The sequence below is a fragment of the Camelus ferus genome, chromosome 4 (assembly GCF_009834535.1).
Source record: "Camelus ferus isolate YT-003-E chromosome 4, BCGSAC_Cfer_1.0, whole genome shotgun sequence".
In the NCBI taxonomy this organism is placed as follows: Eukaryota; Metazoa; Chordata; class Mammalia; order Artiodactyla; family Camelidae; genus Camelus; species Camelus ferus.
In genome coordinates this window covers 17,584,515-17,605,809 of record NC_045699.1, presented here as the reverse complement: position 1 = coordinate 17,605,809, position 21,295 = coordinate 17,584,515, and the positions used below count along the sequence as shown (strand labels likewise).

At 39.1% G+C, this 21,295-nt stretch overlaps 1 protein-coding gene across 1 annotated transcript; it reads left to right on the top strand.

Annotated features, from left to right (window-relative positions):
- Positions 1-2,566: 2,566 nt before the first annotated feature.
- Positions 2,567-3,103, top strand: LOC102517276 (interferon omega-1). The gene has a single exon (XM_006180386.1). The coding sequence runs from the start codon at positions 2,567-2,569 to the stop codon at positions 3,101-3,103; it is 537 nt and encodes a 178-aa protein (XP_006180448.1).
- The last annotated feature ends 18,192 nt before the right edge of the window (positions 3,104-21,295 follow it).

The window sequence follows — 21,295 nt, the reverse complement described above, 5'->3', positions numbered from 1 at the left end:
TTTAATTATATACAGCCCATCAGCAAAGTGTTTTGCAAACATTTCATTTAATCTTCACAGCTTCCCTATGAGATAATTACTATAATTATTTACGTGTTTGCAAATGAGGAAACTCAAAACTCAGAGAGGTTACTTCACTTGCTAAAAGTCACAATTAATTACAGAAGTGGTACTTTACCACTATACTATTCTGCCTCCACGTTTCTCCGCATTCACTGTAAGCATTCTCCTTTAGCTACACTCTGTACAATTGTAATTAAGTAATCCATCTAATTATTTAACATCTGACTGCCCTGATAGGCTGTAAGCTCCCCGGAGGGTGGTAATGCCAGATCCCGAGTGCCCAGCAAGGTGTCTGTCACGGAGGAGGTGCACAGAGGGCTCTCTGTCCCATAGCAGGTACTAAAAGAACTACATACTCCAAAGAGTGAACAGACCTAGAATTTGAAGACGGTGTCAGAAAAAGAAAGTCTTAGAGATAGTAAGAGGAATTCTGGAAAATTTCAAAAAATGTTATCTCAGATGGGAACAGGGAGTTTCAAAAGTCCGGTAGAGCTCAGTAAAACACACCATTTGAAAGGCCGGACTGGAACTTAGAAGGTGCAAAGGGAGCTGTATCCTCTTCACGTGTATTGTAACGTCTCTGGAATGAGTGAATGGCTCTTTTCATGACTAACTGGAGAGTAAGAACGCACTATGTGTTTATCTCAGACAGGAAGAACATTGTTGGAGGAGGCAGCCCAATCCAGTGTCTAGAACAGTGGACTCTGGGGCTAGACTGCCTGGGTTTATGTCACAGCTCTAACCTGCACTGCTTATGTGACCTTGGGGCCCTCAGTTTTCTCCTCTGATATGTGGAAATTATAATCATATCTATTTCATTGGGTTGTTGTGAAGACTGGATGATGTAATGTACTTATAATGCTTGGACAAAATAAGCATTCAACATCTGTTAGCTGTTCACATAATGGGGACACATCCAACTATGGGAACTGGATAGAAGTTTCCCTGACATAATCTGCTTCCCTTCCTTTAATTCTCAGCTCACTAATAAACATTTTTATTTCTAATGTCATCTGTTATGTGAACACGATACCCTGTCCGAATGACTAACATCTATTAGCTTCCAGGTAAGAGCTGACTTCTCACACATGAATAAAATGGCCATCCAGTCTATACTCTGGTCACTTTTGAGTGTGAGTTGGTATGATTAAATCCTCTGAATCTGATCATCTCCATGGATAGTGAAAAAATTAAACAGACAAATAACTAAATAGATTCTCTCATTTAGCAAAGCTGAAAACTAGCCTTTTAGCTAAAAACCTGCCTTAAAGTGCCAGCTGCCCTCCTCCTGACCCTGTCTGCAGCTAAAACAATCTCACGTGGGCTGGTTTGAAATCTGTCACTCTGTAAAGTGCTTAATCCCTGATTTGTGTGGTTAAGTGATATTTTGTCATTTGAACAGGGAAGTTGTCACTTTTTTTTTCCATTTTCGGCATTTACTTTCCACTTCCCCGTGTGCATTACTTTTTCACAACTGCTTGCTTTTACTTTCTAGGAATGTTAAATGAGAGAGGAAAGTTTTGACATCTTGAAAATCAGAAAGGAAATATGTTACCTCTACTTTCTACTTAACTTTTCTCTTCCTTTTTTTGCAACAAACCTCAAAGTGGAAATAGAAAAGATTGCAGAAGCATTAGGACAACTTCTGAAAAATGAAAATACAAATACAGAGGAAGAGGTAACAATATGAAAACTATATAAAAATAGCAAAGAAAAAAATAGTTCGCTTAACCATTTCTTGGACCGAGCTAGGACAGTGGCCTGGGCTGTGACAAAGAGGCTGCCAGGAAGCAGCAGAGACACACTCTACCTGCTCCAACACCTGGACGGTAGTGGTAGCTGCACTATACTCTCCTTGAGGGCAAGATTAGAGGTTCAATCATCTTGGTGTAGGCTGAGCCCAGAGCAATGATTGGCACATAGTAAATGTTCAGTGATTTTCTCAATTAAGCAGAGTAAATAGGACCGAATTTAACACATTAGAAATTCCACAACAAAGAATAAGGTGAGATCCGTGCATTTAAAGATCATGTATCTTTCACACTTGAGCAGCTCTTCCAAGAGGGCTATCGAGAGGCAGGAGAAAGATTTTTTACAGGAGCCAAGCAACACTTCCTTAACAGTTGATCTTAACATCAGAAAGAAAGACCCAGATAACTCTATCATTAGCTCAAAGTTGATTTTTGTTAAGATGATAAGCATTCCTTTGAATTAGAACTTCTAATTTTTTAATGAACAAATTGTACTTCAATTGTAGAATAAAGAAAGAGTTGAAACTAATGACAAATTTCCAGGCCCTTGAAGAGAAGGAAAGTCCAAAATGGGGAAGTACAAAGATCTGAAATGAAAAATGAAAAAATGAAATGAAAACTTTCAGATTCAACACTATAGAGGCACACAGACAGAAGATTCTTAGAGAAACTGGACAAAAGCTCATAATCTCTCATCTCTCCTGGAAGCTTCCTCATGGAGCTTACCAGTGGCTCGTTCAGTCTCTTGCCTGATGGCACTGGTGATGCTCTTCCCCAGCCCTGTCCCCTCCATTCTCTGTGGCCTGCCTCAGAGCCTGGACTTGGGAAAGCAGGACACCTTCACAGATCTGGACCAAATGGGGACAACCTCTCTTCTTTCCTGTCTGAAGTACAGGATTGCATTCAAATTCCCTCAGGAGCATGTGGATGGCAGCCAGCTCCAGAAGGCCCAGGCCGTCTCTGTCCTCCACGAGATGCTCCAGCAGATCAACCTCTTCCACGCAGAGCGCTCCTCTGCTTCCTGGGACACCACCCTCCTGGACAATCTCCGCACTGGACTCCATCCGCAGCTGAAGGACCTGGACACCTGTTTGGTGCAGGTGATGGGAGAGCAAGACTCTGCCCAGGGAAGGGCAGGCCCTACACTGGTGCTGAAGAGCTACTTCCAGGGAATCCATCTCTTCCTGAAAGAGAAGACAGACAGTGACTGCGCCTGGGAAATTGTCCAACTGGAAATCAGGAGATACTTTCTTTTCATTAACAAGCTCATAGGAAAACTCAGGGAGTAAGAAGGAACCTGATTCTCAGGGACTGGTGTCCCAGCTCAGACTCTTAATTGTTCAGTCATTTCCAAAACTGTTACTTCTGCTTCAGCTATAAAATAATTTGAGTCGTATTTAGTATATGCAGTAATATTAAGCATATTATTATCCAATTATTTCCAGAATTGAAGGAAATGTAACTGATGACCTGTGGCTGAACCTCATGTTATAAAATAAATATTATGTATGTATTTTATTTATTTATTTATCTATCTATCTATCTATCTATCTATCTATTTATTTATTTATTTATTTATTTATTTATTTATACTAAGTCATCTACTTATTTTTATGGTATTTGCATTTATATGTTCTATTTTTAATGTAAGAATATGTTACATTGTCTTTAATAAAATTTTTACCTTTTTACTTATTAAATTTGGGATCTGGGGCTACACAGGAGAAGTAAAAGATGCTTATGGTGGTGAGTATCATTAGATTACCTTCAGTTTTCCCTAGGGAAGTAATCTGAAGTATGAGACTTGAAGAATGAGGCGCTTGTTAAGTAACACATGAAAAGCAAAATTTCCCAGAGTTAGAAAAAAAATCTGCATAGAGTGGCCCTATAGCAGGAAAGGGCCCCTACATTTAAAGAAGTGAAAAAGACCAGAGTGGGTGAACTGGACTGACACGTATAGAGTGTGGCATGTAATGAAGCTGGAGAAAGGCAAAGAGGTCCAATAATAGACTTGGTGGAAGATAGTAGATTTTTATCTTAAAAGCCAAGGAAGTTACTTTAGGATTTAAAGCTAGAGAGTGGCCTTGACCAGAGCAGGTGCAGGGAGATTGATTAAACCAGCAGTTCTCAAAGTGTGGTCTGTGGCCTCCTGAGGGTCCCCAAGACACTTTAAGGGATCCACAAAATCAGAATTATTGATCTTGATATTATAATAATACCAAGACATTGTTTTTTTTTTCACCACATTAGCAACTTGTACCAGTGGTGCAAAAACAATAGCAAGCAAGACTGCTCGTGCCTGTGTCAATCAAACAAGTGGCACCAAAATGTACTAGTAATTGTTATATTTTTCACTGTAATGCACTTGAAGTAAAAAAAAACAAAAACAAAAACAAAAAAACAGTTTCACTTAAGAATACCCTTGATGAAATAGCAAGATTTTGAATTTTATAAAATCTTGGCTTTTGAGTACACATCTTTTTAATATTCTCTGTGATAGTCTTTTTAATGTTCTGTGTGACAGGTACATTTCCTGCATGCACAATGATTGTTCTGAGGAGAAGCATGTAATATGTGATTGAGTCGTGAGCTAAACTAGCTGCTCTTGGTGGAGGGTATAGCTCAAGTGGTAGAGCGCATGCTTAGCAGGCATAAAGGTCCTGGGTTCAATCCCTGGTACCGCCTCTAAAAATAAAATCCAATTACCTCTCCCTCTAAAAATACGTAAAGTCACCTAGAAGTGTGAAGAAAAAGATACTTCAGCGAACTAGCCACTCTTCACAAAATCCATTGTTACTCCAAAGACAGACAAATGATGGTTATTTAGATTTAGGCATTTAACAGACATTTTCTCAAGATATTAATTAAATGAACCTTCAAGGAAAACATCTGTTGCCAATGATAAGAGTTGCACTTCCAATAAAAAATTAGAATTTTTGAAAATCTATCACTGTGATCTTGACAAACTTCCCAATACTTAAAGGCTTTTATAATGACAACAATGGTGATGTTAACAAATCAATTACTCAGTTACACAACTTCGAATATATATAGATTTGTAAGATCTGAATACCTCAGTGAACCGTTATTTTCCAAATGACCAATGTATGTATTATAAAATTAAGCATAGGTAGAAAAGACCTATTCAAACAGCAAGTCAGAATGATAGGTTTATATGTAACAGAATTTTTAAAGCTCATTGTTTTGGCTTTAGACTCCACATTGCAATTAATCTCTAAGAAATTATCACTTATCAAGCTCTGGTTTGATAAATGATGCATTATATAAAAGTATATTCTGGTATCAAATCACCTTTATATTTCTAAGATACTGTTTTTAATCATGATGAATTAGTTTGTTAATGTGATTTTGAATTCTGTCACACTGGAGAAAGCATATGGACTTGAGGAAATACTGACTGGGTTTGAATCATAATTCCACTCCTTAATAGCTTCTATTATATGTTGTTCTTGTACATAATAGGTACTCAATAAATGATAGTTACTATTATCTAAGGACATGCAGCAGAGAATAATGTATTATTTAAGAGCTTGGTAGGGTTGCTGAGAAGGTAAAAATACTTTCTGTAAAGTGTTTAGTATACTCCCTGTTGCAGAGTGAACATTCAAAAAACGTTAGCTTTTATTATTTATATTAATGTTATTTCGAATTCTTTTATTGACTTTCATGAGGGAGGCCAGTCTATTTTCAATTCATACAATTGATAAAGCTATGAGTTTACCTCAGTGTGCAATTTTGATTTCTTCTGCAAATTTTAAAAATAGTGATTTAATTTCCATTACTTCCTAAATTTCTCGTTTTTTTTTTTTTTTAATCTGACTGGATTATAATTTATTAGTCTGATTTGAAACATCTAAATAATTACTTTACAAATTATTGTAAAATTAATTGCAGGCATTGTGATCTAAGCATAAAACTTATAGTAATTTTGCTCTGGAGGAATGACTGGTATTTTCTTTTAGTCTCATACATGATAATTTTCATAAATGATTCATAAATATTTGAAGGAATTTTTTTTTCCCATTTTAGCTTATAGTGCCCCAGAGTCTTAACCACAAATTTACTCTTTTAAATCATAGTTTCAATTCTTCTTATCCTTATTATTTTTCTATGTTATTTTTATAGACTAATAGCATTGTGCTAAAATTTCAGTGCTACCATGTTTCTGTTCATGTTACCATATATTGGTAAAATTTTTCTTAATGTTTTACATTATTTGAATTTTAGTTCCATGCCTTTTATCTAACTTAATTATAGATCCAATTTGTTTCTTATATATATCAATCTTTTTTCTAAAATTTAACACGTTTTCATTGAATTCTCACAGACCGCAATATTGATATTAATCATTATCAGTATCTCTCTGATATTAATATTGCCACTTTTAATTTCTTCCCTTTGTCGCATTTTCTTGCTCTGTCTTTGCCCATTTCTTTTTAAAACTTTTTTACTATTAAGTATTTAGCATTGTTTGATTTTAGGCTTTTCTCCCTATTCAAAGTAATAGTGGGATTACTGTTTCAAACCAATCAACAAGTTTTTCTTTTAATAGGGAAGTTTAAGCAGTTTATATGTATTATCTTAACCATTATATGTTTGGTTGTCAAATGTATTGATTTATGCTTTACTTTTAACAGTACTTCTATATGTCTTTGACATATGATACTCCTTTCAATTCTCCAATTGTCATTAATTTTTAAATATATATTCAAAAGCAATTTAGATTTTTCTCTTAATTTTTGAATGAAAACTTTCAAAATTAAAATTGCAAAAATTAAGGTATTTTACTGTTTTTAACTGATTTTTCTGTTTATTTCCAGTTCTTACTGGGACTGTTTCTTTTAGTCCAAACTGTAAGTGTGCACAAGAGACATCGTATGAATAGATACATATGTAAATTTGTGTTCATATATAAACAGATAAGAAGGTCCAAGAAGTAAGTAAATAGAAATTGACTCTATTTTCTAGAAAATAGAAATACATTAATTTTGAATGCTCTTAGAATGACAGTACATTGGATGCAGTATGCTAAATTAATGCCATATAGCCCAGATCTAATCACTGGAAATTTTTACTAATCATGTGGTCGGTAAGGCTGTAATCAACTTGAATTAAACAGTTTTCATTTTAAGATAAAGCAATGAGTCTGATATTCTTATCCACTTGTAAACTGGCTCTGAAGACAATTCTCATCCTGGAATGCAAAATCTTTTTGAATGACGATAATACTGTTGCCATCATTTAGTCATTATAGCTTCTGACATGTTTTTCAGACTTATATTAGAACTGCATCCAAGTGCACGTACAGTCAAGGGAACAACTGGAAGATCTACGAGAGTGTCACATAGACTATTCCTTTTGGGTAGCCGCTCCCCAACCTTGAACCAAGAAGGCAGGTGAATCGACTTAGGTCTGAGGGCACAGCGTAAGCAGCAGCGGTCACTTCATCAACTATGCTCTCCATGTGTTACTGGAAGCCTTTAATGGCCTTTAGTGATTCACTCTTCAGTGTTGAGCTGGATTAAGCTAAAGCCGTGAGAGAATAAAGGTTTTAGGCAACTTTTCTCCTCCGTGTTCCAGGCCCTCAGCTTTGGAGTCTTTGACTAGTGAATGACACATTCCTTAACCAAAGCTATGTAAACTTGAAGTTATCCTGCCATCTGCTGGATGTAGTCAAATACTGGCTTAGAGACTGTGTATATTGGTCTCCCATGACCTCCAGCTAGGAAGAAGGCAGGAAATTAGAATTAAAGAAGACAATTTTGATGTCTTGCCAATTTAAAAACAAAGAAACGAAGTATAAGCAAGGTGAAAAAAAATTCTAATTCATAGCAGTGATCCTAGTAATGGGCATCCTATTCCAAAATATTTACACATGTAACTGGCATATTTGTATAATTTAAACCAAAAAGAGACATTTATATTTAGTTAACAATTTAGTTTGTAAATGCTGTTATTCCTGGGCTGACTTACATTGTATCTAGCACCACGCTAAGACAATTAATCAAGTTTTTAATAACTGACTCTTGGGATGAAGGGGTTAGGCTTTTGTTAACTGCTTTCTCAAAGGATCCCTGAGTTCTGCTATGCAAATTTACTCACCCACCTCCCTGATCAATTACCTTCAAGTTCTACACGTCAATAATTTCTTGCATGGAAAGCATTCACTGAAAGCACATGCTCACTGGACATTTTCTGTAAGTAGAGTCATGCAAGCTATGTTATTGTCACACGACAAAGAGCGCTGGCTGTGTGGGCTGACCTGATAAGGATGCACTGGCAGGGCGGAGAGTGGCAGCCAGGGCGCTGACCGTTAGGGCAGATAGCAAGGGATAAGCACCAAAGGTTTAAGAACCAGAAGAAAATTCACTGTGGAGAATGATTCAGGGAGGTGAGTAGCTCATGATGAGGCTAGAAATGTAATTTTTTCCAGCCAGAGGCAACAACCTTCCTGTGATAATTGGAGGATCATTCTAAGCATCTGGACTATAGAGAGCCGAATTTCATCTCCATCCGCTGGAGCTAAGTTTCTGCTGCCACTTTCAAGTAAGTCAGACCTGGAATTCTGGTCCAGGCCCAAAGTGGCTGATCGTGACAAATCCCTGGTTCTCACTGTGAAGTTCTGAAGGAGGAAGAGCTGGGATTCCTGGAATTATTGGGAAGTGATCTTTCCGCTACCCATCAGACTCAAGGGGGAAGGCCGAAAGAAAGCAGTCAGGTAGGAGGTGTTTGGACAGACCTCAGATGAATGTGGAAACAATTCAAAGCAGGGGACAGACATGAGATATAAGAAGAGGGACTGAGATTCCAGGTGAGTCCATTAGAGCCCCAGCCACCCCACATGAGGGGAGGATGCTATTAAAGGGCACAGAGCTTTATAAGAAGCTGGCAGGTGTCAACTGAAAAAAAAAAAACACACACACACAACACAAGAGCTGTGAGTCCAGTTTTATCTGAGGACTGATGGAGGACTATAGCCCGAAAGACAGCCTTTCAGATAGCTTTGAGGGACTGCTCTGAAGAGGCAAGAGGGGAGGTCAGTATATATGTGATGTTGGTAAAGGGGGTATGAGTAATCGAGCACACATCTTGGTAGAAGTTTGCCGCTACTCCTGAGGAGCAGATGTCTCCATTAATGATTTTAGTGCTTTTCTGAGTATGAGAAGGTGCAAGAAATTCGGTTCATAAAATTTTCTCCTGAAAATATCTATCTGAAAGCGTGTTCTGCCAGTTTTCCCAGAGCACAGAGTGACTCATCCCTAATCTCCCCTCTGAACTCCTTTCAGGGTGTGTTAAAGGTCAGCGATGGCAGTGACTTCATTCTTGCAGAACCAGATGGTGAGCAACATTTTGTTTTTCTGTCACAGGTATCCCTTTAGCTATTTGCTGGTTGATCTTATCAAAGTTAAATTTTCCTTTTCAGGGGAGCGGAAGAGCAAATAGTAACAGAGGGTACCCACTGTCTACCTAAGACATATTTCTTCCGGACTTTCCCATGGAGGTTCCAGATAGGGAAATGACCTCAGAGAAATTTGGACTGAGCCTGGTCTTCAGCTCCCCTGAAAGGAAAATTTGACTCTGGTAAGATCAACCAAGGGATAGTTAAACAGACACTTGTGACAACAAAAATGTATCCCTCACCATGTGGACAACGGGGACGTATTTGTGTTTCTCTACCAAAGTTGAGTGTTCCTGTCTGTTATTTTTGGAGGACAGATGGGACTGACCCCTAAGATGCTGGAGGATGCTAGCCAGCTCCAGGAAGCCCACACTCTCCTGTCTTTCCTGAGATGTCTCTGCAGCATCTTCAGTACAAAGGGCCAGGATGTTTGGGATGAGAACTTTTTGTAGAAATTCCACATTGGATATCATCATCAGTAGCTGGAACAGCTGGAGGTGTATTTGGGTCAAAAGCTATTTAGAAGGGAATTTCCTGGAAGGGAAATTTCAAAACTGGCTGTGAATAGTTACTTTTAGCAGTGTTACAGTGATTTAGATTTCACATATAAGTAAGATCATACAGTATTTGTCCTTCTTGAAGACCCCCTACCCACAGGTTCTGAGGGGCCATGGCCATGTTGCATCTAAACATTCAGTCCACAGACAAGGTACTTCTAGAAATTCTTACAACCTTAGCACCAAACATGTGCTGGGTTCTCTGGAATTAGAGGACTATTGCTCACTTTACCCTTCTTGGTCTCTACTACTGCCCTCTGTGAAATCGATAATAATCGAGACCCTAATCTGTCCTGAGATCAAGTCTAACTGTGCTCCCTACCAGCTGTGGCTCATGAACAAGAGCCTTCCCATCTCAGAACCTCACACCACCCCATAGTGTTGCAGCTGCACGGGAGGGAATACAAATGGAAAGAGTAGTTGTGAAACCATATACAAAGTGCTGTGTGCAGGCTAGTGGTTATTCTTCAACACATCTTGTTGTACTATTTTGGACTAGTGATCTAGCATGCCATGATAGTTGTTTAGCGGTTAAGGAATGTGTCTCTGGAGCCAGGGTTTGATCCCAGCTCTATTTACCAGTAGTGAAAAATTTGCAAATAACATAAATACTACACTCCTCACCTTTAACATAGGGGACAGTAATAGTATTTTTCATAGGATTATTGTATTAAATGAATAAATATACATGAAGAGCATGAAAGCGGGCGACAGATGGGTAGTTGTCAGAGGTGGGGGTTGGCGGTGGGCAAAATGGGTGAAGACGGTCAAATGGTACAAACTTCCTGTTACGAGATAAATAAGTTCTGGGGATGTAATGTGCAGCTTGATGACGGTAATCAACAATACTGTATTGTATAAATACTGTATTTCAATACTGTATTGAAAGTTGCTAAGAGAGAAGATCTTAAAAGTTCTCATCACAAGAAAAATAATTGTTAACTATGTGAGGTGACAGATGTTAACTAAACTTATCGTGATTATTTCACAATATATACATATATCAAATCATTATGCTGTACACTTTAAACTAAAACAATATTATTCGTCAACGATATCTCAATAAAACTAGGTGAAGGGAAGAATCCTCGGGGTCTTGAATACACTTATGCTGGTGACAGAAGATTTGCTTCTGGTGTAGATGGATGCCATAGGAGGATGAGAGGAGAAGTGGGGGGAGGAGTGAGGTTCAGGGTGAGCAGGGCATAGGCTTTCTGAATTCGGGGCTCCAGGAGGGTGACTTGTGGGCATCTGAGCTATCCTGTCAGCCACAGCCACCTGAGGGGGAAGGAAGCATACCATTCACTCAGTGCTGCTGGAAATAAGAGTCTCCATCAGCACACCTTACTAGTGTTGAGAATCTTTCTCAATCTTGCATGACTGGTGACAAGGTAAAACGTGGATAGATTCAACATGTCCAAAAGAGCGCTAGTTATACATTCAGAATGGGCTGTGAGTCCTATCTCTGAATCCCACCACAGCCTAGATGGAAGTCACTTCCCATCTCTGATCTGAAAATCACTCTTCATAACATCTCCAATGAGATTCTGGATAAAAGAAAACTTTGCAAAATGCTGTCCAAGGACAACTGAGTTTTATGATTAGGTCCTAGACATGGGAATCCACTGGGCTGAGCAAGTCACAATGTAGTGGTTTGCTGACACTATATGTTGGCAGCTGAATATACTCCCCCCAAATGATCCTAACACGGTCAGAGTGCCACACAGCCCTTACTGAGATGGCCATCTCTGTCTAGCCTAGGCTGAGTTCCCCTCCCTTTGTAGAACTTGTATCTCTGAGTCTGATATGAGGGGAGTAGGATGAATGAGCAATCTGCTCTTTCTCCCACAGTTCTCCCAACAAAAGTTGAGTCGTTTCAGGATTTTATCAGACTTCTGTTTTGGATGGGATGTGATGACTTGTTGCCTAAGAGGCAACATCTTGCTGAGCGAGATGGCAGTGATAACTCTAGCTTGGAAGATTGTGGGATGACGATGCCTTTGACCAACTTAGTGACATCAAGGGGAAAAACAGGATTGGGCTTTCGTTTTGTCACACCTGAGTCACATTCATGATTGCTTTCAGCTGGAAGAATCAGGCACAATAACCCCCATGTCAAGGATATTCAGTAGTTCTAAACTTCAAGTCAGTCACTGTCACAACCCAAGGCCACAGCTCACGTTGAACAGGGTGCCTGTGTTGAAAGCCATTGTCCATATCATCTACAGTACAGGAGAATTTCCTGTATTAGTGTTTTCCACTGTGGAAAGGCAGCAGATCAAGGGGCAAGACTGTGCTGGCTTTGAAGTCAGAAAGACCTGGATTCAATTCCAGGTACTGTTTTGAACCATTTGAGCTATAAGGAAAATTATTTAACCCAAGTCTGTATTTTCTCATCAGTAACAATTTCCTAGCCAGGATTGTAGTGAGAGTTTCTATATGCTTGATCATCTCTCAGATTCTGTTGGTCCTGTTTTATGGGATCAAGGACAGACTGATGAATTTTTGAAACTAAAGAACACACTCACAGCCCTATGGGTAAGATACCAATAACAGTCACCAACAACCTTGTCCCTCTTCCTAAAGCCCCCATCCTTTGGAAAACCAGAGCATGATGTACTAGCCCCTCCCACTACATACAGTTCTTCAACTTGAAAATGTCCCCTTTAGGCAGCTACAGAAGCACATACTGCAGAGGTCATCGTATCCCCAGAAATCCGAGTGCACACTTAGCAATGTTCTGGGAAAAGCTGGACTGTGAACACGGATGGTCACACTCAGAACTTTAGAGTAACAGAGTAACTGCACAGAGAATAAATGGTAACATGCCTGCTCTTCTTTATTTTTTAGAAAAATATGTTCATTAGGCAAGGCAATAATATACAGATTAGAGGGTCATGAGAATAATTTTCTCATTTCCCGATTTTTCTTTAGAATTTACTAAATGGGGAAAAGCGCACTTCACTCAACCTCCAAGGCAAGGCAGCTGTATTACTTCTCCTTTAGATAACTGCTGATTTCTTAGAAGTACTTTTGGACAACATTCCCAAGTAAGGACAAGCCAGAAGATTGTCTACTTTCATCTTCTGCTCCAGTTCCAGTTTGGTTAGAGAGTAACTTAACCAGCAGCTCTTTCTCCAAACTGACTGCAGTCTTCAGTGTGGAACAGATTGAAGGTCTGTACTGCAGTTTATGTGGAACAGATTGAGAATCTGATGACAGAAACTGGTGGCTTGCGTCTTCTGGATGTTGATATCTCCTATTTTGTAGCGAAAAAAATTAAAGTGGTTCTTGTCATTCTGGTGTGACTGAGAAGCGATCCTTTTCAGATATCTCAAAAGCATGAGGGTTTCCTGCTTTTCACCGCCGGGAGAGCAGGAGGGGCTGGAACAAAAGCATCACCAGCGCCATCAGCGAATAGATTATGCCATTCAATTCAGTGATGTAGTGGACCACAGTGAAACTGCGCCCCAAACCGCCGCTCATCGAGTGCGCGCAAAGCTGTCTCCACCGCGCCCCGCCGGCCGGGAGGGGGCGCGCGAGCTCGCCGTGCCGGCCCGACAGGCACCGCCCACCCCGCGGGACCCGCCTGGGCGTCCCGCCCCCACGGACTCGGGCGCTGCGGCCACGGGGAGGACGTGGGGTTCGCCGCGGGCAGGAGCCCCGGCCCGGGAGAGGCGCCGCCGGGGCCCCGCGAGCGCGTGGGGGCGGCGAGAGCGGTGAGTCGGCTTCCTTCTCGGGCCTCCCGGTCCCCGCCGGCCGCGGCTTCGCCCAGAGCCCTTCGTTTTCCGCACCTGCCCGCGCCCGTCCTTCCCTTCCTGGCAGGAGGCTTTGGCCCGAGCGGTTCACACCCGCGTGGGTTTCTTCGGGGCTTGACGGCTCGGTAGCAGGGCGTGTTGTGCTGTGTTCTCAGACTGAGGAATGTTTCTGAGGAGAAAGTCGAATTCAGGGAAAGGGGAAAGGCAGCTACAGTCTGGACATGAATGTACGAAGTAATGGGATCCTCCAGTCCTCCAGGTGGAATGACAGGGACTCGATCAGTGCCCAGCTGAGGCTGGCTGGAGGCAAAAGATAAACTGTTCCCCTATGCGCTTGCTTTTATGAATTTTGAAAATGGTTAAGTTTCCTTACCGCGCTAAACTAGTTGAAAAAAATGGAAAAATTAAAAGTAAATAAATTAAAATTAACATTTTAAATTTAAATGTTTTACCTATACCCAAAGCAGAAGTCATTATAATTTTACTTTCTTCATGCTAATAAAAGGAAACTAATCCATTTTCAAACTATACTTCTTTGATTATCTTCTTTTCATTGTGAAGAATTGCTGTTTTTATTCAAAAAGATACACGCATCCCAATGTTCATAGCAGCAGTATTTACAATAGCCAAGACATGGAAGTAACCTAAATGTCCATCCACAGCTGACTGGATAAAGAAGTGGTGTATCTATCCTTCTTTGTGTGGTGTGCAGCACAATGTCCCAGTCATGCATATATATGTGTCTACATTCGTGTTCCTGTTCTTTTTCATTAAAGGTTGTTACTATATATATATATATATATAGAATGTAATATTAGCCTCAAAAAAAGAAAAAAATGCCATTTGCAGCAACATAAATGAACCTAGAGATTATCATACTAAGTGAAGTAAGTCAGATAAAGACAAATATCATATATTACTTTTATGTGGAATCTTAAAAAATGATACCACTGAATTTATTTAAAAAACAGAAAGAGACTCACAGAGATAGATAACAAACTTACCGTTACCAAAGGGGAAGTGAGGGGAGGGATAAATTAGGAATTTGGGATTAACAGATACACACTAGTATATATAAAGTAGATCAACAAGGAACTACTGTATAGCACAGGGAACTATTTCGGTATGTTGTAAGAACCTATAATGGAAAAGAATATTAAAAAGGATGTATGTACATATCTATGTATAAGAATTACTTTGCTGTACACCTGAAACTCTGTAAATCAACTATACTTCAACTTTTTTAATCTGCAAGAAAAAAAGATTGCTGTTTTTGACATATTTTGTGGTCTTAAATTATTTTTAATTAACTTCAGTTCACTGAGAATTGTTTGGCAGCATCCCACTGTGACTAGTATTTTCTATAAAATTTACAAGACCACTTCCAAATTTTGGTAAGATTGCATTAAACCACATTCATGAATCATTTCAGAAGATCCAAACATGAAATCAGTTTTATATTACAAATTACTGATGTTGAATCTTGCTTAAAACCACTGAAAATTAATTTGTACAGAACTTAAATCATCATAATATTTAAGAGCCAAGTTAATGGCTTATATGCTTATAGCCCATAATAATGGATACTTTCATCCAGTGATTCCGACATTTCCAATTTCTTAACTTCTTTTCCCATTTATTTTCAAATTCGGAAAGTGCATTCATATCTGTTCCTAGCATTTTCCATTTATCAGCATACTTTCAAAGTTACTTTCCCTCATTTGTTGTAAGCAACGGATAGGCCTCTGTGAAGCCAGCTGCTTTATATGTGGATGGGTTTCTGGGGGTTTTGGTAGAGCTTTATTAAATTTTCCCACTTGGTTCAAAATGTCATCTCACCAAATTAAATTGCATAAAATAACCTATTTGTGCCAAGATGCTTTAGATTTCAGCATAATGTATATTGTCACTTGATATTATATCTTTTAATATTTGGTAAACATCTTTAGGTTGTGTGTGAAGTGTCATGATTGCGTTTGACCGGATACCCATCGAGTGTCTGTTTTTGATGTAGTTTTTAGGACAGGCAAAACTAAAGAAAATGCATGTATCCTTTATACAACACTAAAAATGCTTATTGTATTTCAAGTCACAAAAGCAACATTATGAGTTGAATAAGACACAAATTTAGCATAATCATTTTTAAGGCAAATAATGGATCGTTCATGATTGCATGCACTTTTCTGTATTTTCATATCCTCGACCCAGAGCATTTTTGTTTCGCTATCGTAGTATTCCAATGGATTGATTTCCTAAGTTGACCATACTCAGTTTTTTTTTTTATTTCAGTGCGGTCAATAGATCATTCTTCTATTTGATTGTTTTGTTATTATTCTATATGAAAACATACCTGAATCCACTACATTTGTTCATGATTGGGCTACAAATGGTATATAATCAAAAAATAAGGTATTTTTCTTACATTCTTGATATTTGTCCAGATCTAACATGGTTTCCTGGTAGCATTATAAATTTCTTTTGAATTTTATTACACAAATAAGATACAAATTCCTTTTTATTATTATGTTTTAACTAAATTTAGAAACATACAGCATTTGGACTTCCAGTAATGTTTTTGTGATCCTCCAAGAGGTAAAAGTTTTTTTTACATAAAGTGTAACAACATATAAAATCACACACAAGATTTCCATTTTTGTTTCTCTGGTTTTATCACTTTCTGCATAGCCTTATCTATGAAATTGTAAATTCAAATATAGTTTAGTTGCTTAGAAAAGCATCAGGATGAAACATGGCATTTTTGTAGTCCATGACTACACAACAAATTGTGTTTAAATTCTTCTAATCTTTGAAACTTTTTTTGCATTTAGAATATTTCATTCATCGTTGATATTGTTTAACTTGTATGCATGAAAAACAAAGTCAAGGATTCTTTGGAATAAATATGCCAACTTCAACAAATGCATTCTCCATTAGAATGTTCTTTTTTTCTAATTTTTAATTTTATTTATTAATTTATTTTTAATTGAAGTATAGTCAGTTACTATGTGTCAGCCCCTCTTGGGAGGTTGGAGCAGTGGGTATTGGAGACCTTGAGACTGAAAGTGCCAACCTTCTAATCACGTGGTTGGTTCTTCTAGTAAGCAGCCCCCACCCTTACTTAGTTCAAGTCCCAGAGTCATGTCACTAACATAACAAAAGACAGCTTTGTTGCTCTCCTTAGGAGCTCTGTGCTCCTAAGAAACAGGGATGAGAAACAAATCTGTATTTCCTACTACAGATCCCAGCATCATACAGGGAACGATTGTCAACTTCACTGCTGTGCTGGCTTCACTATTGTGTCTCAGCTGCAAACGTGCTCTTTTCTATCCTGCTTTGTACTGATGGTGCTCGGATTCTGTGAATCATTTTTCACCCTTCCCAGCTTGTTTCCTGTTAGGTTCTGCTTGTAGTAGGGTGTCTAAGGAGAGATGGGAAGTCTGGAAGAAGGCGATGGGCCTTCCTCTTTCCTTACTTTGTTGTATTGTGTCAACATAACTCCAGCAACAACCGTCAGCTGCCATTTCCAGCATGTTTCCACGGTGCTCTGTTCTGATTCCTCTCATTTCAGTTCTCAAGGTACCATAGCCAACTCCTACTTGTGAGAATAGAACCCTCCTTCAAATCCCCAAGATACCAGCATCAGCAGGGCGGCCATTTCCCCTCAGAATTCTAACACCAACTCCGGGTGTCCCCTTCTCCAAACTTACAGATTCTGAGAACCTCCAATACTTCCCTCGGCTCCCCAAGGTCTCCAATAACTTTCCTGGTCTATTTCCTTTATATTCATTTCTCTCTGTTAAAAGAAGTGGTATAGTTTTTATTTTCTTGAGTAATACAATAACCGATTAGAAAAAGACAAATTAAAGATGTAAAAGATCACTTATATACAGACTTGGCATAATATTGTGGGAAGATCCATATCTAATGTGTTGAATATAAATTAGCGTAGCCTTTGTATACAACGTTAGGCAGTAACTATTAGTATTCAAAATGCACATGAAAGTAGACCAAGCCATTCTACTAAATTTGACCAAGCTGTTTTCCTTCTAGGTGCCTAATTTAGGGCTATGTTCTCTCATGAGGATAAAGGCACACTTGCATATTTATTGCAGTATTGTTTGTACTTAAATATCCATAACAGTATAACTATCAAATAGTAATTAAACTCTGCTACACCCACTGGTTATATGAAAATAGGTCAGGCCATATGTAATGAGATGGAAATATTTTCTGAACGAATATTAGGTTAAAAAAAATATTGAATAATACTTCCGGCATAATGCCATGTATATAAACATACACACAATCACACACATACACATAAACTGTGAAAGAATACCCATCAAACACTTAACAGTGGTTACCTCTTGGAAGGTGGCTGGACTTGGGAAGTGACCCCATAGTGGTCAAATGCTTTTATTTATTGGAATTGATTGAAAAAATTTTCAACACACACACATATCAAAGTAAATATTTTTATGAAGTTCTATTTTTATGTAGTTCTTGTATAATTATAAAAACAAACAAATACTCTTTCATCATTTAGGTTAAAACCAGCAAAAAAATGCAACAGTAGCTTCCAAATAAAGAAGGGCAGCAAGCAAGAAAAAGAGTGACGGGGGGCAGGTAGAAAGTGGTTAAAAAATTATATATAGAGATGTAGATATAGTTAATTATATATAGAGAGATATGTCTCCAAAATATGAAATTTTAAAAACCTCTTTTAATTCAAAATATAGTTTTTTGCATTGAGCTGTGTGTGTACCAGGACATGTGAGTGGTCTTGGGAACTCAACCTCCTTGAGCTTTGATATGCTCAAAGATGAAATGTGTTAGAAATAGTCATGGAGCTCTTATAGTAAACACATTCATTACCTCGACCCTACGCTCACAGCTCACAGTCAGAGGGAAGTGATAAATAATCAAATAATCTCTATGAAGCAGTGGTTCACAAAGTGAGGTCCCAGGACTACCGAAGAGCTTTCTGCGGGTCTTGGGAAAACTGTCCTCCTAATAATTGAAGATGTCATTTGTTTCGTTCACTTTCATCCTCTCACAAGGGTGCAGTGGAATTTTCCAGCAGCTGCATGAAGTGTCATCGCAGCACAGATTGAATGCAGAGGCAGACATGAGAATCCAGCTGTATTCTATTAACCCAAACATTAAAGAGAATTGCAAAAATGCAAAAACAATATCGCTCTATTCACGACCCCCCCCCTTTTTGCTTTGGAAAATAAGGCCTTTTTTATGAAAAGTAAAACTGTGTTAACATGTAAAAAAAATTATTCATTTTAAAGCACTTAGCATAGTGCTTTCTACACAGTAAGGACTGACTAAATGATAGCTATTTTTTCTTTCTCCACTTCAATCCATATTGGGGTATTATTTATTTCCTTCTCCAAAATGCTTTGAAAATGGCCCACCTCCTTCTCAGTATCTGACTGACTGTCAAAAGTGGGCAGCCTAAAAAGCAGAGTACCAGCTAGCGTCTCCAGGAAGACCGTATTTCCTCTTTCCCTCCCCGCTTTCCTTGATCCATCCATTCCTTCCCATACCATATAGTTTTCTTGTATCCCAATATAGACATCCCTACAGAAGGGTTGGTATACTATTGTGGAAAGATACGTATATGTTGTGAATCTAAGTTCATGTAGCCTTTGTACAAGACCTTAAGCAGTAACTGTCAGCATTCAAACTGGTGCCCTCATTCACCCCTTCACCTTGACTGCCTATTCTCTTTCACTTTCTGGCTGTAAATCTACAAGTGGGAAGCAAAAGTCGGATTGAGATTTTACAAAGATTTCTATAAAATGACTCCCTCTTTTTTCTGTAATGGAATGCTTTTGGAACATGAGGGAAGCTCATTGTGCTGACGATGTCACAGTAGCTAGAGCTTAAGGCGGGCAGAAAGCAGGGTCCAGTTCACTGTGGGACCCGATCACCCAGTCCCCGGGAAGGGAGCCCCCAGCAGTCCTCATATGACAGGGGCGGAACTAAATCTGGTACACAGGCTTCTGACACAGGAGAGTACCTGTCTCTTCTTAAGGATTTCCTCCAGAGCTAAGAATAAGTCATTCACTGGCAAGAATCAACTCTAGTACTTAGTGTTTTTCCTATTATAGAGAGGATGAATGTTCAGCTACAAGAAGGCCATGGCCTCTCTGGCCAGTCGATAGCTACGTGGCGAGAGAAAGGGTGAAATTTTGATCCTACCTGCAGCGGGCTGTGCAGGCCAGAGCCTCCTGATTCATCTCCAGTAAAGAGACTTTGTGACAGCTGTCAGTCTGGGGGAGGAGGGAGAGAATGCAGCAGTAATTAGAAATCCATCCCAGGGTTGAAGAGCATTAAATGTCTCTGCTAGTAGTAAGTTCCCATGCTTTCACAAATCTGTTTCTCATATCAGAGCTCATTGCTTGACATTTAGTCGATGATGAATAAATGAATAGTACAGTTAGCTGTCTTTGCTCCTGTGAGTAATGATCTTTGCATCCCTGCACCTCTGTAGTGGTGGGAAAGAAAGCTCAGGCGTATATGAAAGGATATTAGAGTTCATTCATTTGAAGATCTCAATAGTTGGTTGATTTTGAGAGATATTACCACAACCTACACGGTAATGTAATTGAGGTAGTTAAAAAAGACCTGTGTGTGAATTTCGGAGGTAATGTAAGGAAGAGAGTCTTCGACATGGGGGAAATCTCTTCCCTTTGTACCTCCTAAGTTCTTTCCTTTCCACCTCCTAAGTTCTTTCCTTTCCTTCTTTCCTTCCCAATTTTAGTTTGGCAGGGTTTCCATATTATTTTAAAGTATTTCTTGTCTCTTCATCTCCTCTTTCAGTGCTCCTGAACGAATTAGTTGACTGTCCTGGGATAGACATGACCATTCTTGGGTTTCCCTGGTTTTTCCATGTTTCAAATATTATGAATCCTCAATTTGTCAGCTTCTGCAGTTTTTTTTTTTGAAATAGATACTGCTTATCATTTACTTTTAGGGAATTTGTATAAGAAAATTCTATTACGAGGGCTAATTCACTTCTAGATAAAATGTGGATTGGAATTTAATAAGGAAGGTAAGATGTTTTCAGTAAGTGGCTGTGGTAGAGGGCTGGCTCCAGGGTGGTTTCAAGCAGTCGGTTCAGGGCCCGTGTGCAGGCTCATTAAGCCTCCCGAGGAAGACAAGTCCTCTGCCTTTGTGTATCAGCCACCTTCAGCCTCAGGTGTCTCTGGGCCAGTCCACCGTGGTGTGTCAGCGCCAACCTGCAGAGCAACGCTGAGGCTCCTCCGGAAGTCTCTGATCAGACACTACTGAATGTGTCCTTGAGGAGTGGAGCCCTGTCACACGGAGCATGCATGACCCAGAGATCTGAGATTCTGTGCCTGGCTCCAGCAGAGGACTAGTGTGTGAAATATTTTAAAAGGACCACATACAGAAAAGCATTCGTTGAGTTTTATAAAAGAAGATCATTAGAAAATATTTTAACTGCTTTAAAAATGAGTAACTTAGAAAGAATACAGATCTCAAGTCAATGTAGACTTTTACATTATTCACTAGTAATGAATGTCTGCTGCCTTCTTAGAAAGAGAACAGTGAAGTTGTCTTCCCATGTCAATTTTCCCTTGTCTTTCAGCATCAACACAGAGGCAGAAAGAAAAGCTGGGGCCATAAATGGTAATGTTCTGCTGTTGAATGCCAGGCTCTCCCCGGATGAACCTTAGTATTTCTTTTCAGTGAGAGCTCTGCTCTCCAACC